General features: G+C 25.2%; 1 protein-coding gene across 11 annotated transcripts in view; it reads right to left on the reverse strand.

The window, feature by feature from the left end:
• LOC126902377 (octopamine receptor beta-3R-like) overlaps positions 1-25,080 on the reverse strand; it is a 104,420-nt gene that overhangs the window by 58,858 nt on the left and 20,482 nt on the right. For 9 of the 11 annotated variants that reach the window (XM_050679559.1, XM_050679568.1, XM_050679560.1 and 6 more), the window contains one exon: positions 6,833-7,565. In XM_050679559.1, coding sequence (XP_050535516.1) covers positions 6,833-7,530 — 698 coding nt within the window. In that variant the 5' untranslated portion in view covers positions 7,531-7,565. Of the gene's footprint in view, positions 1-6,832; positions 7,566-9,129; positions 9,353-20,052; positions 20,219-25,080 lie in introns of those variants that run through there. The other 2 variants (XM_050679567.1, XM_050679564.1) reach the window with 2 other exon arrangements.

A 25,080-nucleotide genomic window follows, 5' to 3' on the forward strand; every position in this document is an offset into this window, starting at 1 on the left:
ACGTCAATTGTCCAAGATTTTTTATAAAAAAATTCTTCAATTTTATTTTTTGAATAGATAATTATAATTTAGTTGAGACAGTTCAATGATAATTTAGAATTTTCAATGTTGAATACTTTCTTTTTTTGTTGTTTAATTTTTCTAAAAAGCTTTGTTAATTGAGTTGCTCAATAAATATGCTCAAAAAATTATTATTAAATTATAAATTTTTTATTTCCATTTCACGACTTGGGTTAACTATAGGTTATATTGTAAAAATAGTACATGTGACGATTACTTATACTATAGTAGTGTTTAATCGAAAAAATTGTTGTTGAGTTAAGAATAGAAAAAAATGATAACGTAGCCAACAAGATCTAGGATGATTATTGATTAATCGAATGTAAATACATTGGACTACCTTCGAAATAAACAAAATAGATTAGCACAAAACTTATCGTGTTATACTAATAGCTTCAATTAATCATAATAATCGAGTAAATCTCAATAGACAGTCATGCATTGTTGCATATTAGTGAGCTCTAATTATGGATAACGAAATTGAAACATTTCTGATTAAAAGGTCATTGCGAAAACTGAGAAAAAAGGAAAAGGAATATGATACTTACGATAAAAATTAATGAAAAATTAACATTAACATTAACGTTATATAATATGAGAACAAAAAGATAATTTAAAGCACTTTGTAAATATAAAAGGTTAACACTATTTAAAAACTTTATAAGCCATAAAAGTTCTATTTTAACTGAAATATGATCAATCTTCTTAAGTTGACGTCAGATAAGTCGTACATGTTAAAAATAATGAGAATAATATTAGTAATTTTAAAACGTAAAAGTTTAATGAATAGCGTGTAAATAAAAATACATACTTGATTTTTTTATTTGGTAATTATTAGTTCATATTTTCATAAGTGTAATTGAGTTTTTTAGTGTAAATTAGTATAAGTATGTTATTTTTATATCGTTATCGTCCATTAAGGACCAGCCCTAAAGCAGGAGGTTTCTTAACCATTGATACTCCTAGACGAGTGGTTAGTCCGTCGAGAGGGGTAACAACTCCAACCGAACTGATTTTTTGCTCTGCAAATGTAGTTTCGAACCCAAAATAGTGCGAAACAAAGTACTGCCGCGTTACCGATTCGACCACACCGCCCCCTTCCTAGTATAAGTATTTTTAAATTAATATTGTTACGTTTTAAACACGTAGTATTGAAAATTCTAAAAAATTTTAAAATTTATTTTGGTTTTTGAGACATTTTATACGTTTTAAATCGGTTCTTTTTTTTAGCAACCTTGATTGAAATCAAGTATTATATATTATTATTGTGATATATTTGTATTGTGTGTTTAGTTTTAAGCGTGATTTATGTGCCTAACTCAGCTGACCACCACGCTTACCTCATATTTGTGTTCCTGTGAGTTTTTATTATTCAATTTTTTAAATTCTATTAATTAATTATTGAGTACAGTGTTATTACAAATGAAAAATACACCACAAAGCTTTCTCTAATCACACTAAATGAATTCACAGTTACCAGATCATTATAATTACTTTTGTAGAGAAAATCTATTTTATTTATTATTAATTATATTTATTGTTATACGATATGGTTTACACATATTATTGAATTACTTACAAAAAATAGTAAGCTGAGATTGTTATATTATTAAGCGAGTATTATATTTAGTGTTTTCTATTTATTAAAGAGAGAAAGTCATATATATCTTTTATTATTAGTTTGTTTTGTAGCTATTGTTAAGTTCTATAAGTTTTGTTATTTGTTTATTGAGTCTCTAAAGTTCATATTTATTTTTACACTTTATGTCAAAGTGACAATTTGATTATTATTTATTTTTATCTAGTGTGTCAAAGTAGTAGTTTTATTAATACTTACAATTTATTGAACTAGTGTTCCAAAGAGGCAGTTTATATTTATTATATTTTTATATTTTGCATTTAATTATTAAATATTATTGTTTATTTATACAATACAATCTATGATAACTTTCTCTAGTCATTTTTTCTTTATTATAATTTTCAGTTATCTGCTTATTATCTGTTTATCAGCATATTGTTTGTACTATCCCGCACATGAAATGTTAAATTTATACTTAAAATCATTGTTAATTAGTAATCATATTTATATGGATTCATTAATGGCAACTAAACAATATATAGTAAATTTAACAATTAATTATTTAATGTTATTAAGTTTTAAGCATTTGAATTATGTTATTTCGTAATTAGAGAGATAGAAGATTCTACAATGCAGTATTGAAAATATAATAAATATATACCTGCTAGGACAACAGCGAACAATACTACTGAATACGGTATCTAAATCTATAAATTACACTGACCCGCCTACTGTTCTTAAAAGATCCTAAAGTTCTGTTTCAATCGGTTTCCCAATACTAAAGCTGTTTTACTTTATAGAATGTATAATAATTCTGCTTTACAAAACAAAACATTTAGAGGTGGTTTGTTGTCAATGTTTCGATAACTTCACACCTCTAAAAAAGTTATTGAATTTAAAATGATAAATCTTCTCGAGGGTGGACAGCTGATCTAGTTCAAAAGCAATAATTTAGTTCATCCAAGATAAATAGAACCTATAAAATATGAGTTATTGCTGATAAATTTGAATTAGTGTAGAGAAAAACATTTTAACATAAATGAACTTTATAGTATAAAATAGTGTATTGTAACGATATCAATAATTAATTTAAATGATTCATCAGCTTGGTTATAATATATTATGTTAAATTAAAAGTAAAATTTTATTGCGTAAATAAAAATTAGTAACAATATTGAAATTTTCGAAATTTACTGAATTAAAACTTTTCTAGATTCATATTAAAATAGACAGGAGTATAATTAATAATTTCAAGTTTAATTAATCATAAAGTATTTAGTTATTTTAAAATTTATATTGTACTTAACAAGAAAAGCTATTGTCAAATACTATTATTAGTACCGAAATATTTTGTTTGTTATTGTTTTGATTAAATAATCTTTGAACTTGTATTAATAAAACAAAGAATAATAAAACTAACTATTTATCATAATTAAAAAGCAGCGACGAATTTTAAATTAACAAAATATTGCAATAAATTAAACTTAAGTATGAAATATAGTTTCTATATTTAAATATATCATACAATATAATATATTACACAAAATTATAAATAACAGTAAATAATAGAACAATGTATAAATCATACACCTTATGTTGTTGATGTTAAAATTATCTTTATTCAAAATAAGGATAACGACTTTAAAATAAGCAACAATCATTATTACCTGTTTCAATATCGTTTACGTTGAAAACCTTTAAATTTTGATTATTTTAAAAGTACAATATATCATCCTATTTTAAATCATTAAAATTTAATTATTTTATCGAACAATAAAAATAAAATAAATTAAAGTTGGATGTACTTAATAATTTATTGGTAAAAAAAAATGAAAGATTAGTAATTTTGTTGAAAAGTGACTTCACTCAGACGTTTGATTCTAGATTCTAAGAATTTTATGATTATAAATTATATTTTCTTTAATAAAACTCTAAAACATTCTAACATTTGTAGTTCTATCAAAATAGCAGATTTAGATTTCTTAATAGCATAAAAAAATATCAAATAATTTTATAGTTTGTTTGAATATTAATTCTAATTATATAAAATTATTTAAAATTTTTATTCATTGATAGTTAGAAAATCAACACTTGGTATATCATTGGTGGAACTTCTTATAATATTAACTTTAATACATAGCTAAGATCATTAATATTAATATGATGTACTTTTTTTTATCTGACTAAAAAATTTTCAGCTCTAACTGAATCGATATTGCTAATTAATATGTCAAAAACCCGAATTTTATATACTTGAAGATATTGCCTTCAATTATTGAAAAACATTATTCTGCATTTTTTTTTTTATTATAGAAAATAAAAGATAAATATTTGTTTATCACAATACACTAGTATTCTTGAAAATTACTCATTTTGATTTTTAATTAAAAAAAAAAATCACTGATCTAAACGAAATTTTTATAATATACAATGTAATTTATTAAGAATAAAACTTTTGATTTTTCTGTTAATTGATGATTTTTTTATTAAAATATACAGATTGAAATTTTTTTTTTTTTTTTAACAAAATTTTAATTATTACGCTATCTGTTACAATATTGAACAATAAGCTTAAGTGATAACATAAAAAGAAAAAAAAACAGACAGAAGAGACCTCCCATCGGAGGTACTTCAACATGAATATTAATTTAAATTTAAGGTATTAGTCCTCACAGATTGAAATTAAATTTGTTTTCATGAACCATAGAATATATAATATTATTGTATTCAAAAATTAGTCTTCAGAGTATATTTTAGGGGTAACTTTTGAAATTTAAATGGGAATCTATAATTAATTTTTACTATTAAATGGGAGCTTGATATTTGATAGGTTGATAACCAATATTGTGTAGTTACTATTTGAGATATTCGCATTTCAAAATATAGAAAATATGATAAACGTGGTGATGTTATGCGATACTTTATTTTTACCATAACGTACAGATAATAATTCGTGTAGTTATGCGCCCTCTTGCTTATAACTAAAAATTATATTAACCCAAAAAGTAACAAATAATCATTGTAAAACATTCTATTTGGGTAAAAAAAAGTCAATTATCTACAGTAGTGGTTAAAATTATAAAACATCCCAAATATTATAATTTACGTGTTTAGATTATGAGTTTGTACGCAATCGTAAACGTTTAATTCATCAAGTAAATGCATGAAACTTTTTTCTTTATATAATGCGTTCATAAAATTAAAAGAAAATTGCTTAATTTGTATTAGTTCCATTTGCAATTTAATTTTTACTTAAATTTTGGTTAAAAATGTTATTTTTTCAAATATAGCTAAATTCATTCATTAAATCATTTTAAAGGCTTTCTAAAAAATTTTAATTAACATCCAACTGCTTAAATTTTTTTCTATATGTTTTTTGGATAATTAAGTTTGAAGAAAACATTTTCAAGTCGATTCAGTTAAAAATATTCAAACTACAAGCAAATAATGAGATTTTTTTTATCCAAATAAAATTTCTGTCAGATATTAATCTATACTGTAGTCTACTAAGCTGAATCCCCACAAACTAGATTTTTATTCATATTTATTATAATATAATAATTATATATAATATTAATATAATATATTACATTAATATTTCTTTCAAATAGTTATAATTTAACTTTAAATCACTCAATAGTGTATTAAATATTTTAATAGTGGTCAGTTTTTTACTAACAACTTTTCTGCTCGTCTAATAAATTTCAAAATAGTTATTTACCATTAGGTTGTAGGGTAAACAACTTGTAAACTAGTTCAATAGATACTAAAGACTTCGTGTAAATGATCACGAAAAAATCTTTTCCCATAAAAATTTTATTTTTAATACATAATTTAATAATTAAGTGATTCAATCACAATTTGGTCGTTAACATTCATTATTAACTTTAAAATAAAAATATTGATTTTTATACAGGAAAAATATATAAGTCTTTAAAATGATATTGATTTAAAAGGATTTTATTAGGTACTAGTCTATAATTATTGTATTAGCTCTAAAACCTTTTAACTACTATTATTATACCTTAAAATATCAATATAGTTGTCACTACTTAGATATATTGTTTTTTAGTTTTAAACAATTTGTACAAAATTCTATTCTAAAATTCGTAAGGCAGAACTATTGATTTTTCATATTATGAACTATAAAAATATGGATAAATAAGCAATATTTAAAGGTCTGTTTTTTATCAAGAAACTTTAGAAACGTAGAACTTTCTAAGCTTAATGGGATATCATTACAATGTAATAACCGTACGTGACTAGAACAAAATATTTTTTATTCCAACATAAAATTTAACTTTAAATTGTTATGCTTTTACTGTTACTGACAAGTTTTATGTTAATTATGGAGTAAAAACTAATACCTACAAAATGTCCTATATTAATAGTAATTTTTGTACGGTATTGCTTTCATTAAGTAACATCCTATATTTTTAAATTTTCAAAAATATGATTACTTAAAAAAAATAAGTTTTATAAATCGTTAAGGATATAAAATATACAAGGAAAATTAGTCTCAGTGAAAAAAATTAATCACCGACATTAAATGGCGTTTATGGACTTAAATCGGTCGTCGAGGGTAGATACTTGTATTTACCTTCGACACGATCGTTTTAATTGATTTAATTTAAATAGGTTATTTTCATGAAACTCCTTGGGCAAGTGCTAGCTAGTACTTGCCTCGGGGGTTTAATGAAAATAATATATTTACAAAAATAATTTGTTTGCTTTGATAGCCTCGGATGAGAGTGGAATTCCTGCCGCTACTACCCTACAAATTCATTTTTAAAAAGGCATGTCAACATTAATTGAATTAAAACGTTTAAAATGGTTACGACATTGAAGTCAGTGCGATATTGCCATTTTATCTGCATTCTTTTCAATGGCGAATTAAATTTCCAAATAAGTAAGTCGAATAATAAATCGATGTATTACAAGGAACTTGTTCGAAATCAATAATACAATAAGAAATGATATAAACAAAAATATAATTGTAACACTTGTAACATGATATGGACTTTAAAAGAGTTAATCGCGTTAAAAGCAAGAGCTCTATTGCTTTTGAGTCATAGTTTATATTTTGATCTTATCAACGTCTGTATACTTGTAAATACATTTTGCCCAATATTTGACTAAGATAAAATAAGGCTTATGGCATTTTCTATATTAAGTTATAAAGATGAGACTTACTTATAATACATGACGATCATGACAACGCCGGGTATCCAAAAAGATACCGACGACGATATGATTGCATAGTACTTATTGACAACGAAAATGCACGACATTGGGTTTTTATGTCTGAACTCTTGATGCTCGGTGGTGGTGTACCATCCGAAGAAGATGGGCAGGAACGATATTAGAGCAGGAAGAGTCCAAACGTTGAGCAGCATGTAAAGCACCGTACGCTGTGTCATGGTGATCGGGTACTGGAGGGGACTGACAATGGCGTAGTATCTATCGACACTGATGCAGCATAGGTGCAATATGGAAGCAGTTGAGAAGTATACGTCTAGGCTGTTCCAAACGTCACACATGACGTATCCAAACATCCACTTGCCTGTTATCTCCACGCTGGCGTTGAACGACATGGCACACAACGCCACTAGAAAGTCGGCAAACGCCAGTGAGACCACGTAGTAGTTAGTAAGTATTCTTAGCTTCCGATGCCGAACTACGCTAATCACTACTAACGCGTTGCCGAGCACCGCACACAGTATTATAGAGACCATGGCCACAGTCTTCAACACCAGTACAGGACCTACGGCGGCTGCTGGTCCGGTGTTGGTCTTATTCGAATGACCACCAGCCGCACATGATGTGCACGTTCCATTTCCGGTTTTTGTGCTACCCACCTCCTGCGTTTCGTACCACCACACCGGATCCATGGACTGTCCACCGACGATCACATGGCTCCGGCTGTCTGAAACAAAAGGTCCAAAATAATTAATTTCTATTACTTATAGTCAATAAGCGTTTTACGATTATTTTACTATCATAATATTAGGAAATTTCGTTGGTGTTCTTTATTACAATTATTCACCACAATTACTTATAATATACATTTATCACATATTATTTAAACTTCCATTTATTTAGATTAAACTTATTTAATTATAGTTACGATTACTTCATTAGTAAATTATTTTTCCTTAAATTTTCGATGCTACTGTCAATGAAGTCTGGAAATGTCGAGTAGAGCTAACTTTTTTAAGTTTTAATATTATATTGTTCTAATTGACCCCGTTAAAAATCCAATTATCGCCAGTAGAGTCAACCTGGTTCATGTTGGTCCCTCGTCATACAATTCCCAGTAACGAAATGTAATTAAACTTGATTATTATTCAACGAGAGCAAATCCAACTTAGGTTTAATGATAAGAAAATGATTTATGACTCAGATCAATAATTTAATTAAGTTAAAAATTAACCAAGTCCATAATAACATATTAATATAAATAATTATTCAGTTATACAAATAAAAATGCTTTGGGATAAGGCGGCAATAGCTCTCATGATGATTTTTATCATAAAATTTTTGATGACATGGTAAAATCATTTGAGCGCCATTGATTGGACTTTTATTACGATATATTTGAATTTGTATAAGAAAGGGAGATATTTTGAAACTTTTTAAAAAATACAGACCCTAACTTTCTAAATAAGCAATTTCACAAGAAATAAAATGTTGACTTAAAAAAAAGTAGATAAATTAAATTACAGAAATTGCTTTCAGCATATATTGAAACGTCACGCCTCATATGAGGTTCGCATGTAGAATATTCATCATAAATGCTTGAATAATTATTTATTATAATATGTACAATTAGAATCCATCTATTTCTGGCTCCTCCTCCAATTCCGGGGCCCTACGAGCTTCACGTGTATTCGCCGCGCAAGCTTCTTTGGTTCCTAATTATAAGTCCTGGTTCTATTTGTAGTATCCGGTTATGCCGACACGATAAGTGATTTGCAAAAAATTGTTACATCAGAATCAGTATAACAAAAATGTATTCAAAGTTTAATTATTAAAATCAGGATAATTTAAAATGAAAAAATAATAAAATGTATTGAGTATAATGTTGACGTTTGTTTACTGATGTATTCATCCAGATATTATTTTAGGAGATTATTTAATTTTTTTCTATTTAGTGGAAGTTTAGGATAAGTGTGGCCGACCTCAAATAGTTGGAATCAAGGTAAGGAAAATAAAGAAGAAAATATATATATATCAATAATTTTGATTAAATATATCAAACAATATACAATTGTAAACATATTGAAAAAATTGATAGAAAATGAATGTATACTTAGTAAATCAATACATGTATGAAAATTATAACATGAATTGAAGAGAAAAATTAAATTGATTTAAAGTAACATTTTCTACAAATTAAAGGTCAAAATACATTTGCGTAAAAATGCGCCAATATCAGAACAGATTAGATTAATTTTTTTATGATATTTTAAAAATTTTTTTGAGCGAACCTGGTAAAAATGTCTATTTTATATCGTAAAATGCTGACTTCATTTTGCGTTTTTCTCGAAAACTGTTGAAACTTGAAAAACTCTCCGGCAAGCGAAGAAAATTTTTTGACTTTCTTCAATAAGTTCCCGGAGACTCGTGACCAAGTACTTTCGTTGAAAAAAAAAAATTGAAAATCAGAACACGCTAAGTAATTTTCCCAGTAATACGTTTTTTCTTGTTCTATTTTACAGAATGTTCAGGAAGTACGAAACAGTTCAGTTGTTACAAACAATGAGAAAATAAAAACCTGTTTCCTTACTTACATAACACTCTATATAATAAGAAGATACACAAATTTTATTGTATACAAAATGTATAATTTTTATGATAATGAAAGGATTTTTTTATTTTTTTCTAAATAATTAATTTAATAACTTAATTGAATTGAATAGAACAATCGATTTAATTTTATACTTATTTTATAAATTAAAAAAAAATTAATTTATTATGAATAATTACAAACGAATTAAACACTGTTTAATTTTTGAATAAATGAAATGTCATATTTACAGACTTGTAAAAAAATTTGTAAATTTCGGATTAGAAACGGCTTACTTTATGATTTTGATAGCTATAACGTGTGAGCCAAAAAATTTGAAAATATCAGAGAGCCCCAAACAATTTTCGTTTAGGAAGGTCAACACCGATCGCTACCATAGTGAATGGTTGAATGATAATCATATTACTTTATAAGCTTTAGTATATGCATTTTTTAAGTTAAATACATTATAAATGGTTTTGAAGCTACTTATAAATGTACACTCCGATATTTTATCACTTGTCACGCAAACTTTTTGTTTTTAAAAATATCGTTTAACAGTACTTGAAGAACTTTTGTTTTAATAGTTTATGTGTATAATATATAGTAAAAAGATTCACTTTTTGGTAAAATATTGCATTATACTTAACGGTTAATATGTATACATCTTATGTTTTTATATGTCTAAGTATTTTAGATACATAAAGAAAAATTAAGAACACACAACTAGCTTTTATAAGTGATTTATAATTCAGTTGCTTTTGCTATATTTGTCATGTTTCTTTAAAAGGCTTTAGTTGGGTATAAATAAATGAATCCAAGCTTCTATTTAGATATCATTTGATTAATTTGTGTTTCAAGAAATAATGAGTTTTGTTAATTTGCTACCAATTACCGGATCCATGGAATTGTTTATTTGTATCGTCGCCGTTTCAATGTACTCAATTATTTTTCGATTATAATATTATTATAAACGCAACGGATTATATACATTTCTCTTCGCAGAGTCTTTTTGATAACGAAGAAATAGATCCTTTAAGAGCGAGTGGACATCTATTTTGCTAGACGAATCATTATTTTGGCTTGTCAGTTAATACGTGATCCTGTAGGGATACTTTTCAATTCCACACACGTAGTGATAGTCATAGAGAGTACACCAAAAATAGTATAAAGTATAATACTCTGTTTGAGTAATGTTTTTTGTTTGTGTCTAAAAGCATTCCAGCAATAAAAACGTGTTACATTGTCAAAAAATATTAAACTTCATCGTTAAACAGTCAAACTTTTGTTATATTAAATTTTTTGAAAGCATGACACCTTGTTCTATAATTTTCTGTTGAAAATACAAGTAAACTATTATTTTTTTTTCAAACCACAGCAAATTTCCGCCATACAATAATACTTGTTTGTTTTGAATTTTCCTTATGGATTTAAATAGTATACAGTTATAATTGATACAATTGATTTATTTTCATTTGTAATAAGTTATTTAGAAATAGTAAAATTAAAATATTATAAGCTGACTGAAAAATGCTGGTGGACTATAATTTTTCACTGCATTTTAAATTAATTGTTTTATTGAAAAAATTACAAAGAATTGGATTTTAAAATGAAAAAATATTGGTTAAAAGTTTATGATTAATTTGATATATTTCAGTATATATTTTAATTTATTCTTAATAAAATGTTTTCATAATTTACGTTATGGACAAAGAAAAGCTCAGACAAAAAAAAAAAAAAAAAGAGAATGAAATGCTATACAGGAACAAACGATATAGTCATAAAAATTGAATTAATTATAATATGACTTTGCAATCCTCTATTACAAAAATGTGCTGAAAAAAGAATAAAAAAAAATGTCATATCTTTGAGGTATAAAATGTATAAATTGATGTTTGTAAAAATGGAAACGACGTCTAAAATACTGAGTAGGCGCAAAAAAGTTAAAGCTTTTATTTGTGATTTATGTCACATTTCCATAATGAAAAAGTAGGAAATCATTATTTTTTATATATTTTATCATTTTGCAGAATAAAATAAAAATATTCCATATCAGTTTGATACGATCACATAGCGACGTAACAAGTTATATTACGTTATAATTTGTAATCGAAGGTTTACTTGAACTTATAGTATTTACAAAAGAATAACAAGATTGGAACGATTTTTTTATTCGAGGACTTAAATAAAACATCGCCAAAAATTAGTATTTTGTACCATTATAATAATTAATAGCTATTCTTATCTCGCGCGCAATTCTCTGTAAATCTTATTGAAAAAAATTTAATTTAAGATGAATGTATTTTTATTTTTTCAAAGCGTTACAATAATTAATATTTTTAGCACTTTCGGTATTTACATTGTGAACAGTAATTTTAGAAAACAAAGTACTTAAAACAACAAACATTAGACAGTAATGTGGAATAACTATCGCCGACCGAGTGAGATTCCATAATGCACGTCTTAGTTCAACTTTGAAAATTGCTTAGGCGTATTACAACATTAATGTATCATCACGCTTAGTAAAGTTCTTTGCTAAAATGTTTTAATATAGTGTATACAATGAGGCAGTCTTTCGGTCTCTATGTACATTAACGTATAGGCACATAAAGTACGTGCTGGTTAAATATCGCACAACTTATTGTTATTACGCGAAGGATACATATATTAAACGTTAGAGTTGATTTTGCAATTCAGAAACGCAAAGTATTAAATTTGATAAATAGCACTTGCATATAAAATGGTATCGGCTGTCTCTAACTCGAATTCACGTGTGTAAATTATTAAACTCAGAAATAGTCCAAGTGTACTATTAACAATACGAATTCGGACGCAATTATACTTTGTGCATGTATAAATAGAAACAAAAACTGTAAACCGTTTGATCGTTTGAGTCGCAACCAAAAGAATCAAGAAGAGCTCATAATCGTTCGTCGTGTAGCTTCCATTTAATTACAAAAAATAGTCAGAGACATCATAATTATGTTCTTTAAAACAGTAATATTATGGTGTTTTATGAGCTGCGTCGTTCGTCGTGGACAACAAGGCGTAGGTTGGCCCTTTGAGGTATATATTTATCATCATTTGTGCGAATGTTCGTTGTGGATTTTTTGAATTACATGAAACGATTTGGCGCTTTGTGGTTTATAAGACGAGTAAAATTTCTTTTGGCATAGTGGCAATAAAACGCATTAGTTGTGTTAGTGTGTAATAATATAATGTAACCGTAACGTTGTTTTTAAACGACCCATAGAGCACATAATATGAACGTGGACATTACTGACAGCACAGTGTGGCTGTTAAACATAATCTTTACTAAATTTGATAAAAGTATTTCAGGTACTATAAAATGTTAAAACATTATTACATATATAAAGCTTGGCAACTTATTAATTCCTGTTTAATCATAAAAAAAAGTAGCACACAAACATTGCACTGATATGGTATATGTTAAAAGAAAAGTGTTTTATTTAACAACCCATTTAACTTAGGTTACCAATGATAAATTATTATAATTTTATCACTTGTTATACATAGTTATTTTATAACTTGTTCATTGTGATAATTTTTAGAAAATAATGACTGAGTAACTTACGAAAAAAATAGTTACACTGCATTATTTATGAATTCAATTGGTGTGTTTTTTTTATGCAATTTTTTTACTTTTCTTTTCATATATTTTAAACCAACGATTATACTTTATGTTTGACTTTTATAACTTCCATAAAAATATTGATTCGTTCGAATGTTTCTTGTTATTGTAGTTTTTTTTAACAATATATTATATTTGTTTAAGGAAATGATCTATTGGAAACAAATATTAGCAGATATGCGTTCTTAACGTGATTTGTCAACTGGAATAATTCTATTTTAATACGTGTTTATGAATTAAAAACTAGACAAATATTTACTCAAAGTTTAAAAAGAAAATTAATTTTTTGAATAAAGTAAACTTATATACATCAATCGATATTCAATTACCTAATCTAACTAATAAACTAAATTTTACCAATAATTTTATTAGGATTATATTTTTTTAGAATTCTACTATTTTTTCTGTAAGCAAATAAACTTAATGAATGTTAATGCACTACATTTTCGACAGTAAAATGTTTATATTTTAAATTAATCGGATACTCTTAAGTATCTCAGAAGTGGTTCAAACGAATTATATAAATACATTAAGTCCCATTCATAATAGAATTTAAGATTGAATCAAATTATATTATTTGAAAATTTTTATCATGAATAGGGTATAATCATTATTTTAAGCATTAATACACAGTGGTTTAATAATAAGTTCACCTAATAATAATATGAGCTATTTAATGTTAATATTATTAATTGTGTGTATGCAGATAATGTTTTAATAAAATCCCTACGGAGCAAGTGATGCATCACAAGTGTCAAACCATGATATAGTATGGCTTAATGAATATGATAATTTGTTGAAAACGCATTACCCTTATTTTAATGTTAAATCAAAGTTAAACCATAAGTTGTTTGAATAAAAAAAAGCTAATAATAATAGATCACTGTGACTTTAAAAAGGATTAAAAAAACTAACGTTATGTATACATTTTTTTTTTTATTATTTTCTAACACAATGGATTTATGATAAATAATTTGTAAGAGTAATTATCATTTTTAATCCCAGGAAAGTCTTGACGAGTTAGCATAGAAATTACTTTACGACGATCTTCAGCTTATACTAGTCTTTGATAATTTAGTTTATATAATTTATAATTACTGTGTGAATTTAAGAATAAAGTACTGAAGTGGATTTAAGTAAAGTACCCAAAGTTTATATCTTTACTAGATCGAAAAACTTTTAATTTAAACTATTTAGCTTTAAAAATTGTTTAAAACATAGTTTTATATCTAATTAGGTACAATTTTATAAGCAATTGCATCATAAAACTTAGAAATTTACCAATATCATCTTGTTTTCTCTACACAAAAGTAAAGTTGTTTATTAAAGAAAACTTTTACATAATGTGATATTGCTTGAAAAAATACACTTTTTTTAAAACTTTTGCGGACACTTTTATTCAATATCAAAAATTAGATTTTGTTTTATAATGATAAGTAAGATTCAACTTTTCACCGATTTAAAAAAAAGACATCAGGCAAAATGATATGTTTATTGATTGAAACAACGATAAAAACAGGGTTTTTCTTCTTGGACAATGAAATATTTATAACATGAATAAAAATTAGTTAATTTGTGTAATACTACCATATTACGGTAGAATGTATAATATATATACTTACATTTTCCCACTTTTGGCAATTCAATTTTTTATAATATATTAGTACTGTCAAAGCTAGTAACTAGCATTATAAATATTTTACTCTTTACCTAAAATATTTTGAAGAATAAAACAAAAAAAATTAGAGTAAGTATCAGCTGAAAGCATTTTTGACTTATAAAACAAAAAAAAAAGGATAAGTGAACTATTATGCAAAATTTATGGTTCCCTGTCTAAGGTAACAGGCTGCCCCAAATATATAATTTTTGGGGTTCTTGATAATAACTTAACTTTGGGTTTACGGTATATCTATACTCACGAGTATGGTACGGAAAAATGGAGATTCTTAATTATAATGTTGCATTTAAAGGATTAATGAAGACAAAAACTACGCTCAAAGCTTATGTGATATAGTAAATTAAGCTAAAAAACAAAATGCTTAGAATCATTAGACTTAAGCTAAAATAGAAATTTTTATCAAGTTCTGAGTTTTTTTGTTTTTTTTATTATGCTTCTTTTAAAATTTAAAACATTAATAATCGAAGTACTTAGAAAATAATATAAAATATAACAATGAAGTGGACCACTTAGTTTTAAAGTAACAATCAATAAAACGAAAAAACTTACAAATGTACACGTACCTAAAACGATTTTAAACTTAAAATAAATACAAAACAATATTTAAACATTAATATAAAAAAATCCTTAAATTAATTTATTAATACAACTATGCATTATAATCTTTAAGATTTTTAAATTAAAATTACAGTTGCAGACCTTTGTATTAAGAAATATCAACTGTTTATTGATTGACATAATTAACATTTTATTTAGCCCATAATATACATGTTTGTATATTATGTATATGATTTTAGTGATGAAACTAGATTTTGCGGGGCTCAGGACAAATTAGAACTGCCAGGACTTCTATGTCAAGAGGGAGAGGTTGAAGTGAAATATATTCCCACAATAAAAATTATTAGATGGTAAAGATATTATTTATTTTTCGTTGGTTGAGTTTTAAAATTTTGTCTTATGTATATCCCCTCCAAAAAAACAAACCCTAATTGCGCCATTGCTATGCGCGGAGTCCTATGAAACACAGAGCCCGAGGCACATACTCCGCTCGCTCCAACCTTGGCCCAGCACTGTATAATATATATAAATATATTACCAGACATTTATTAAAATAATAAACTGTAAATAATACTGTTTATACAAATTAAATAGTTGCACAATAATTAAAAAAATTAATTAATTAGTTCTGGATGGGTTGGATATGTGTCGTAATATACTCGACACTACCATAACATGGGAGAACAGTAGGCTACTCTGTTTGTGTCCACAATGGTGGTTTTTCATTTAACCTTTTCGTTGAAGATAATCAATACTTCTATTTATACATTATATTCATATTCTTTGAAGAACATAATTCTTTTCAAAGAAAAAGTTTAAATGAATAACTTAGAGAAATATTTAACAAAAGCATTCTGATTAATTATATTTTAATTCACACAATTCAGTCACAAATCAATTAAAATTATTCTTCCCGAGAAGGAATATATAAATTATACTTGTCATTTTTCTTATTCTAATCTTAATAATTATACACATTATGTCAACTCTAATCTTGAGTGTAAAAAACTATATTAATATATATAATCTGTAATAATTTATATATTTTATGTTTATTTATTAATTAATAATGACATTGTGAGAATAAAACAATTTTCGAGTATAAAAAATATTATGAAAAACAAAGCAAGCCATTACAGTCCGATCTGTTCTAATTGCTCACTCGACATAGTAACGTAAAAATTGTGGTCACCAATGGTCGAAGTTCTAATGTATAAAAGTTGTGAACTAAATCGAATTCATATTATTTTATTTATCAATTATTAATTAATACTATCACTTAAGTTATTCTAAGAACTAAGAAAAATCATCATGTAAAATTTCAAATTAATAAGAATCAATACTTATATTATTTTATGACCCTCAAATCACACCTCAAATAAAAGTAACTCTCACTCATATCCAACACAACTTTCAATATTATCCCATATTAATTTCTTATTATTTAGTTGAAAAGCAAATAAGTGTTTAACTCATTTTTCTTTAATTTATAAGTTTTGAGCTACGATATATGAAATCATTATGAATTATCAACATGTATCACTGAAAAAAAAAGAAAACAACATAGAAAGTCTGTGTTTGGTTTTTGATATAATATTGTCCCAGACACAAATCAAATAGGATGAAAATTTCTCAAGTACACTTAAAGTCCTATAAAGACCAAAACTATAAATTAATAGAAAATCTTTAGCTTAATTTTAGTTCTTCTTCACAAAATATTTTTACAAATATAAAATTGGAGATAAAACTAAGTGTTTGAAAAATATGTTTAATTATTAAACTATCATTAAGATCAAAAAAACATATATATATATATATATACTTCTTTAAAGTATAATAAATCTTTTATACAGCTAAACATTTGAAATGAAAACATTTTTATAGGACATTTTTTTTTTTTGCTGTATGTTTTAAAAAATATTAATTTCTTAAATTAAGATAAAAGTTCGACTAAATTCAACTTTAGAGTAAATAACTTATTAAAAATGTATATCCATTCAGTCATTTCTTAAGTAAACATTTGTGTTTATTTCAGTAATATAACATATTGACAAATAGTAAGTTATTTATTACAGTAATTATACGGTGTTGCATTGAATAATTTTAATAATTGAATAGAGAAAATATTTTAGTGATTTAAATTTTAAGATTTTATATAACTATGTAATTTTTAGTTGACATATTAATTATACACGCGATCAATTTATGTACAATATTAAAGAAATATTTACTTGTTTATTTTAAATTCCATAAACATTTTTACAAGTAACAAATGGGAACATCAATTAGATATAAATTATTATTAAAAATGTATTTACTTTCTTTTACTAGTAGTTTTCAAACGTCATTTTTATAAACGAATCCATGGTAACGAATTAAATAAATATTATTTATAATAGTTAAATAATAACGAAGGAAATAAATATTATAAAAATACATCTAAATTTTGATTTGAATATAAATAATTTCAACATAATGTTAATGATACATTAAAAGAGTAGTTTAAAATAAAAAAAAATTCATGTTTCACTAAACTTGATAAAAGTAATAAAATTTCATAATTTCCAATTATTATTTTTATTTCATTTAATCTTGTTTAATTGATTGTGTAGTGTAGTAAATACACTTATACACTACCTTAAGATTGAAAAAATTGAAATGATAAATATTACCATCAAAATGTACAAAGGAGTCGTATGAACTTAGAATAACAGAAGTGCAAAAGAAAACATCAACAAACATGAATAATAACGCATATCCAACAAAAAAATGATCAACCGTGAACCATGTCAGTCTTACAAACATATGTCGAACAAACTTTAACACATTACATCACACACACCTGACCACTAACTCTCAAATATTAAACAAAACACATTTTATATTTTACTAAATTAGCAAATTTTAGCATTTGCTTAAGATAAATAATGTTTTTTTTAATAAAGAATTGTTGTTAATTGTATACTAAGTGTTAACTCATTGGTGGATTCAATTTGAATACATATTCGTTTAAATGTACTATGCTAGGTTAGTTGTTGTAAAAAATATAAATTCTATTTCAATAGAAAAGAATGTAAACGATTTACTGTAATCTAAATTTTTAACATGAAAATTACATGAAGTTTTCGGTTAAAATGTAACAAAAATGGTAAGACGCGGTGTAATTAGGAAAAATATAGATGATATATGACAGTGATTAAAATCACTATTATAAAAAACACTTCCATGCAAATCTGTAAATAATATTTAGTTTTTAGAATGACTTGTGGGATTATTCCAAAATCAAAATAAACTCCTCCTTACTTATTTATATCTTAATTACAAGTTGTATGATTTATAAATGTAATACATGAATAAATACATATTAGAGGTATTAAATTAGCATTTAATATTTTTTATTGTTATTTTCATCGAGAATTATAAAGTAATATTACATTTTTTGCCTTTGTGGCAAACGTGTATCAAAAATATAAGTATATATAAAATTAAAAGGAAGAAAGTGAACTTTTTGAATTCGATTATTCTGACCTTCGTGAGTTAATTATTATTTCAGTTATGAAATTGTAGTTTATCATAAGTAATTGATAGCTAGATACATTTTTTTTTAAGGATAGTCTCTTTTGTTTAATATACTTAATGGATTGAAATTAAAAACTGTAAAAATTCTCCCTAAAAATATTAATATTTTTTTATTATTATATTTTTTTGTAAAAAAGTAAGTTAAAGTACCTTCACGCCTCCTATTTCCCCTATTTGAATATACTGTATGACCTATGATGAAAATATAAATAGTTGACAAAAAATAAAAATAAATTTAGAAAATTATAATAACACAAAAAATTGTGATTTTTTTATATAAAAATAACATTTTTCGTTTAAATTTGGTTAAAAGTTAATTTTTCATACAAAAGTTTTTATTTTGATTACCCCTCTGTGGGCAGGTAAAGGGTCTAATTTTCAAAAAATATATATACATAAAGAAAAGGAACTACTTCAGATGTTTATAAAAAAAAAGTTTTGATTTATAATTTTTTAAAGAAGTTATGACAGTTTTAAATTAAAGAAAGTTTAAAAAATATCGAAATATTACTATTTTAAAAATAGCAATACTTGTGGTGATTTACTCCATTTACGACGAACTAGGGAATATTGTTTAGTCTTAGATATGATTAGTTACGATTTGTGATCATTTGACGTGCCATTACAAAAATCGATCCAGTGAAAGCTAAAAAAAGTAGTGACTAACACACACACAAAAAAAAAAAATTAATAATAATAGTAAATAAACACACTATAGTAAAATTAATACCTTCTCAGCTTCCCATCGAAACTAAAAATGGTTAAACTCTCATTATTATTTGAATATATGAAAAATGTTTTAAATAAGACGTTATTCGACATGGATCACGATTATTACTTTAGTATAAATTAAATAAAAATGATTCTGCCGAGAAGAAAATATTATGTTTTATTTTATAAATCTCAAGAATTATTAAATAAATATTAAACGATAAAAAATTATTTATGTGAACAGTACTAAAAATAAGATATTCTTGTTTGGGACTTTGGGTAAGACGAAGTGTTTCGTGTTTTATTGATCAGTAAGCCGTGGAATTGAATATGTAAATACGATTAATGATAAGAAAAATTGCTCGTAAGACGTTTTAACGAAAAGCGTTGTTAACCTTTGCATATGTCCTATATTTGTTTAAAGGATAAAATGTTTATTTACTCACATAAAATTAATAGCGTGTAGCTAAAACGGTGCTGAACTTGCGTGGTTGATGTTTAGTTAAAATAGATAAGTAAAAATGCTTCTTAGCCTAGTAAAGTTGCCATGAAATAAGCTTTTATCGACGCAGAGATATTTTGGCAACGGCGAAAAGTACTAAAGCGTTGGTATAATAATATTTTTATTCACACCGACTTGGGGAGTCATAAATTATGTACATAACGGCTTATGGGTGCGTTTAGACAGCCCTGCTTCCACCTAGAATATAAGTCGCAAACAAGAAATAATTATTTATTTTACTTGTCAACAAAAATAGTGTACAATTGCTAATATTCAAAATGTCTCTCAGAAAGTGTTATAAGAGGTGTAAGCAGATGGTAAAACTTAATGAATTATAGCAGCACATTGAATACAGAAAACAATAAATTATTAGTTAGTTTCATGGGTCTTAAATTTTATGAAAAATCATTTAATTCTGACGTATGAATAAAACTAAGCACGAAAAACAAAAAAAAAATAAAATTATAATTTTACGGAAAGTACATTGAAATTCTTGTGTGTTTAAAGGTTTGCTTATATCAAAAATGATCATTATAACACACACGACTTCTTATTAGCTGATAGTTTAGTAATTCATATTTTACAGCATTACGAATTAATATTTAACGACAGTTTACAATCAATTCATTTTATTATTTACATGTCACGACTTCGTGTGTTTGAAAGTTGGTACAGCTTATATAACAATAAACATGTATAGTCGGTAAACTAAATAAATATTGAAAAGTTTTTTTGGTAAAACAATAATTACGCATTAAAAAAAGGTAACTACTGAAATAAATTTTCCAAGTATAAAATATGTTCATAATAACCTTAATTTTTGAAATCAATATAAAAATTTTATTTTTACGTATTTTAAATTAGGTTTTTTAGGAGTTATCTTAACTCCTATTACTATTTACATATAAAAAAATTATTATAATTATTATAATAGTAAATTTTCAATGATCAAGTAAAAATATGACAACAATTACTAATTACAATTTTCATTAAATAGGATCCCATTTAATTAATTATAAATAAAGTGTTCAAATGAAATTGATATAAAATTTAATTAAAACGAAAAACAAATAATAGGATAAATTGGAATAGTTGTAAACGATTGAGATAATTGTAAATGCATTTTTCTAGAAAAATGCACAAGTTTTTATTTCGAACTTAGATTTAATATAATAGCAACTTTAATAAGGACCAGAACTTTTCAATCCGAAATAAAATTTGCTGAATATTTCAAGAGAAAAAAATTAATTATCCCATATATTTACATTTACCCAACCTCATCCTATTTAGCTTAGAATTATTTTACTTTATCTCAAATAGCATTTATTTTTCTAATCAATTTTTATACTAATAAAGAAACAAATTATTTAAAAAATTATCAAACCCACTAAGACAATAATTTTAAACAACAATTTACTCTCATTTGTGTTTAATTTTTGGCATTTAAACGTACGCACATTGTAATAATACAAAAATTATTCAAAATTGTTGCTTGGAACATTTCCGAGTATCGGGAATCGTGAAAATTAATATGCAAAATAACCTGTTAAACAAATTATTTCATTTAATCCCTTTCTAGAATAAGTAAAAACATGCCTTAATAGTTACCGCATAAAACAATCGAACCATGACGATTGTCCTATAATCCTTTGTTCAATCAAATCACAATGTGAAATGGAATATTAACATAGTGGGGATAATTTTGATTACAGACCGTTGGAATAAATTGAACCTAATGTCGAAATCGAATTTCAAGGATCAAGTTGGTGTTTTTAAACCATATTTGATATCATAAATTTACCACTATGGCTGATGTATGCTTTCATATCTACCTACGCAAAAAAGGGGAGAGGGTTAATTGCTTGTGATCAACAAAAGGTTTTGAACAAATATAAAAACATAATTTGTGATATTGTAATTTGTGTTCAAATAATATATGGTATATTTTTGTCATCAAGCTATTTCTACTGATAATATATACGTAACATATACAAAAATCAAGGAACATCTCGTGAAAGGATATTTGCAATAACGTTACTTACGCAAATATTGAACCACAGAAAATGATGCAGAGCTTCAAAGGAAGATTTTGAATTATTAATGAAGAGAGTAATTTTTATTCGTCGTACAGCTTTTTAAAATACATTTTTAATAGTTTATATATTAGCTAAATTTCGACACAGAAATAGGTTACTTAAAGTTTTTAATATAAGTTATAACTTAGTCTCAATTATTAAAAAAGTTAAGTGTATTGTCTACATAATTTCTCTCTTGATGTTGAAACAAAGACTTTCAGTACAATTTTTTTTTTAGTACTCTATGAAACGGTTAATTTAGTTTTGCGCTACTATAAATGTTAAATATTTCGGTTATAGTATAGCGCCAACTGTCTCTAGAAATTGTTTAGTAGTATATTTTTATAAATTATTATGACTGTACAAATAAATTCCACTAACTCAAGCGGTAAATGGCATAATACGGTTTTTGGTTTATTTAATTCGAACAAGTTACATTTTTGCTGTGTTGTATATAAATTGTTGATTATCCATTTAAATAAAAATATTCGACCCACTGATCGAAGCGTTAAAAACAATTCAAAAACACACACGTCAATCGTTTGTCAAATTTAAATCGTTAACATAAAGGCAAATACTCAAATATGCGTGTAAAAAATCGCGTTAACTTTGTGTTATATGACACCTGAGGTACCTGCCAGTGTTTCACAACATTGTCACTCCGGAATTAAACCTTTCAATTTCTCGTGGATAATATGAATATAATATTGAGACGAATGGAAGAAGAACGAGAGAAATTGAAAGATAGAGGACAGTCATTAGAAGTACAAACGAAACCAAAATGTAAGGGTTGTATTTCCTTGATCTCGCAGATGCCATTAGACGTTTCCGTTTGGTTTTGCCACGAATTTTGAATGTGTAATTCGTATTTACATATATTTCTAAAGCTCACGTAATGGGGTTCATATGTTCAAGAAAAATATATCTGGTTCATATGGTAAAAACGAACAAATAGGGTGAATGGATTTTTTTTTACTGAAACACCCACGGTACATTTAGTTTTTAAAGAACAACATATATTTAAATTGAAATACGGCAGAATAACAATTTACGTTTACTATATATTATTATATGATACACATATATATTTAAAATTTTATTGGCTCTTGTTGTGCTACAATATTATTTTTATTAAATAATAATATCAAATACAATTCANAGTACACATATATATTTAAAATTTTATTGGCTCTTGTTGTGCTACAATATTATTTTTATTAAATAATAATATCAAATACAATTCATAGAAAGTTAAAAAATTATAGTGTGAAGTGAACAAGTAATTTGACATTAAAAATTATATTACAAGAAAAAATACTGACTTGCTACAGGCTATTATTACAAGCAAACGAAAAACTTATAAATCCGAACTAAGAACATCTAAAGTTGATTTTGCAATAAGTTGCAAAAGTTTATTCATAAAATATTTCAATTTAGTCAAAACGCTCTAGAGTACTATAGTATACATAATGCACACTTCATTTTACGACGATTACCATTTGCCACCCAAATGTCACACATTATTTTGAATCAAATTGACCCCCTTTTTGAGAGATTACGCCAAAGTTTGCACATAGTCCCAATTAAATGCACATGTTGCCAAAAACTAGAATAATTTAAGAAACATTTGCATATATATAACGTGTATTGGTTTTTATATCCAGTCATATAACCTCTGGTATAAACTATGTTTTATCTTATTATGTTATCCTCTTTGAACTATTTTTTTTTAACTTTGGAAATGGGAATATATTTGTATAAATTAAAACACTGAATATATACATTATGAACCACTTACATTATGCATAAAAAATGATTATTATTTTAAAATAAAACTCTGTATTTTTTATTTTTATAATTAATTATTACTTAAACAAAGAAAATAGAAACTTCGTTTAAAAACTTTTATATATTTCGCGCAAACTAAAATACTCCACGAGATAAGTTTAAAATACAGAGTAATTAGTTTATCATAAACTATTTAATTAGTCACTAAATAAATACAATATCGAAAAAAAAATTTTTGGTTATTTTAAATATATATACATTTTAATTTATCAGCTATCAATAATTTTTTTGCATCAACCCATATATCTTATAGGAGTATTAATTTTTTAAATGACAACATACATATTTATCTATTAGTTGGGATTAAAGTGAGGAAGAAGAAGAAAAAGAATAAAGTAAAATATGTATGTTACCGTTAAAAAATTTAATTAACCTCTACAGGTTAATTAATAACCTACAGGGTCATTGGTTTATCATAACTACTTAATAACTCAAAAAAAATAAAAAAATAAAAATGTTTTTTTTAGTTACATATACTTTTTGATTTATCAGCTATTAATTACTATATATATTTATATATAACTGTATAATTTTAAGGTATATTATATTTTTTCTTTTTTGATTTTAAATAAATCTATCACTTTAAGAAGAACAACTTGTAATATTATTTTTATAATGAAAAATAAAGCTTGAGGATATATGGATTCAATTTATTTTACAAAAGATTATATGGAGCATTTTCAAAAAGCAATGAACTTCGTTTTCTGAGAAATGTACTGAATATTATGATTACTATATATTAATTTCTCTACTTTGTAGCTGTTCATATTTCATATTATCTAATTTGTTTTATATGCGGGTCTGATATATGAAATAAACAAATAATAGACAATAATTCTATATTTTCAACCAACTCGCATATCATGTTATTTGTAAACCAACTAGTTTTTAATCATTTGTCAACACGTAGAGTGTTTTGAGAATTCAGGTTAAATATAATAAATAAATTTTTTTAAATAAAACTTTTAAAAAGATAGACATTTTTTTTATTAAAATAATTAAATCTGCCTACTTGCTTGACAGTTGTTTAAACGATAAAATTAAAATTA

This window comes from Daktulosphaira vitifoliae, unplaced genomic scaffold (genome assembly GCF_025091365.1).
Source record: "Daktulosphaira vitifoliae isolate Bord-2020 unplaced genomic scaffold, ASM2509136v1 Scaffold_3, whole genome shotgun sequence".
NCBI lineage: Eukaryota > Metazoa > Arthropoda > Insecta > Hemiptera > Phylloxeridae > Daktulosphaira > Daktulosphaira vitifoliae.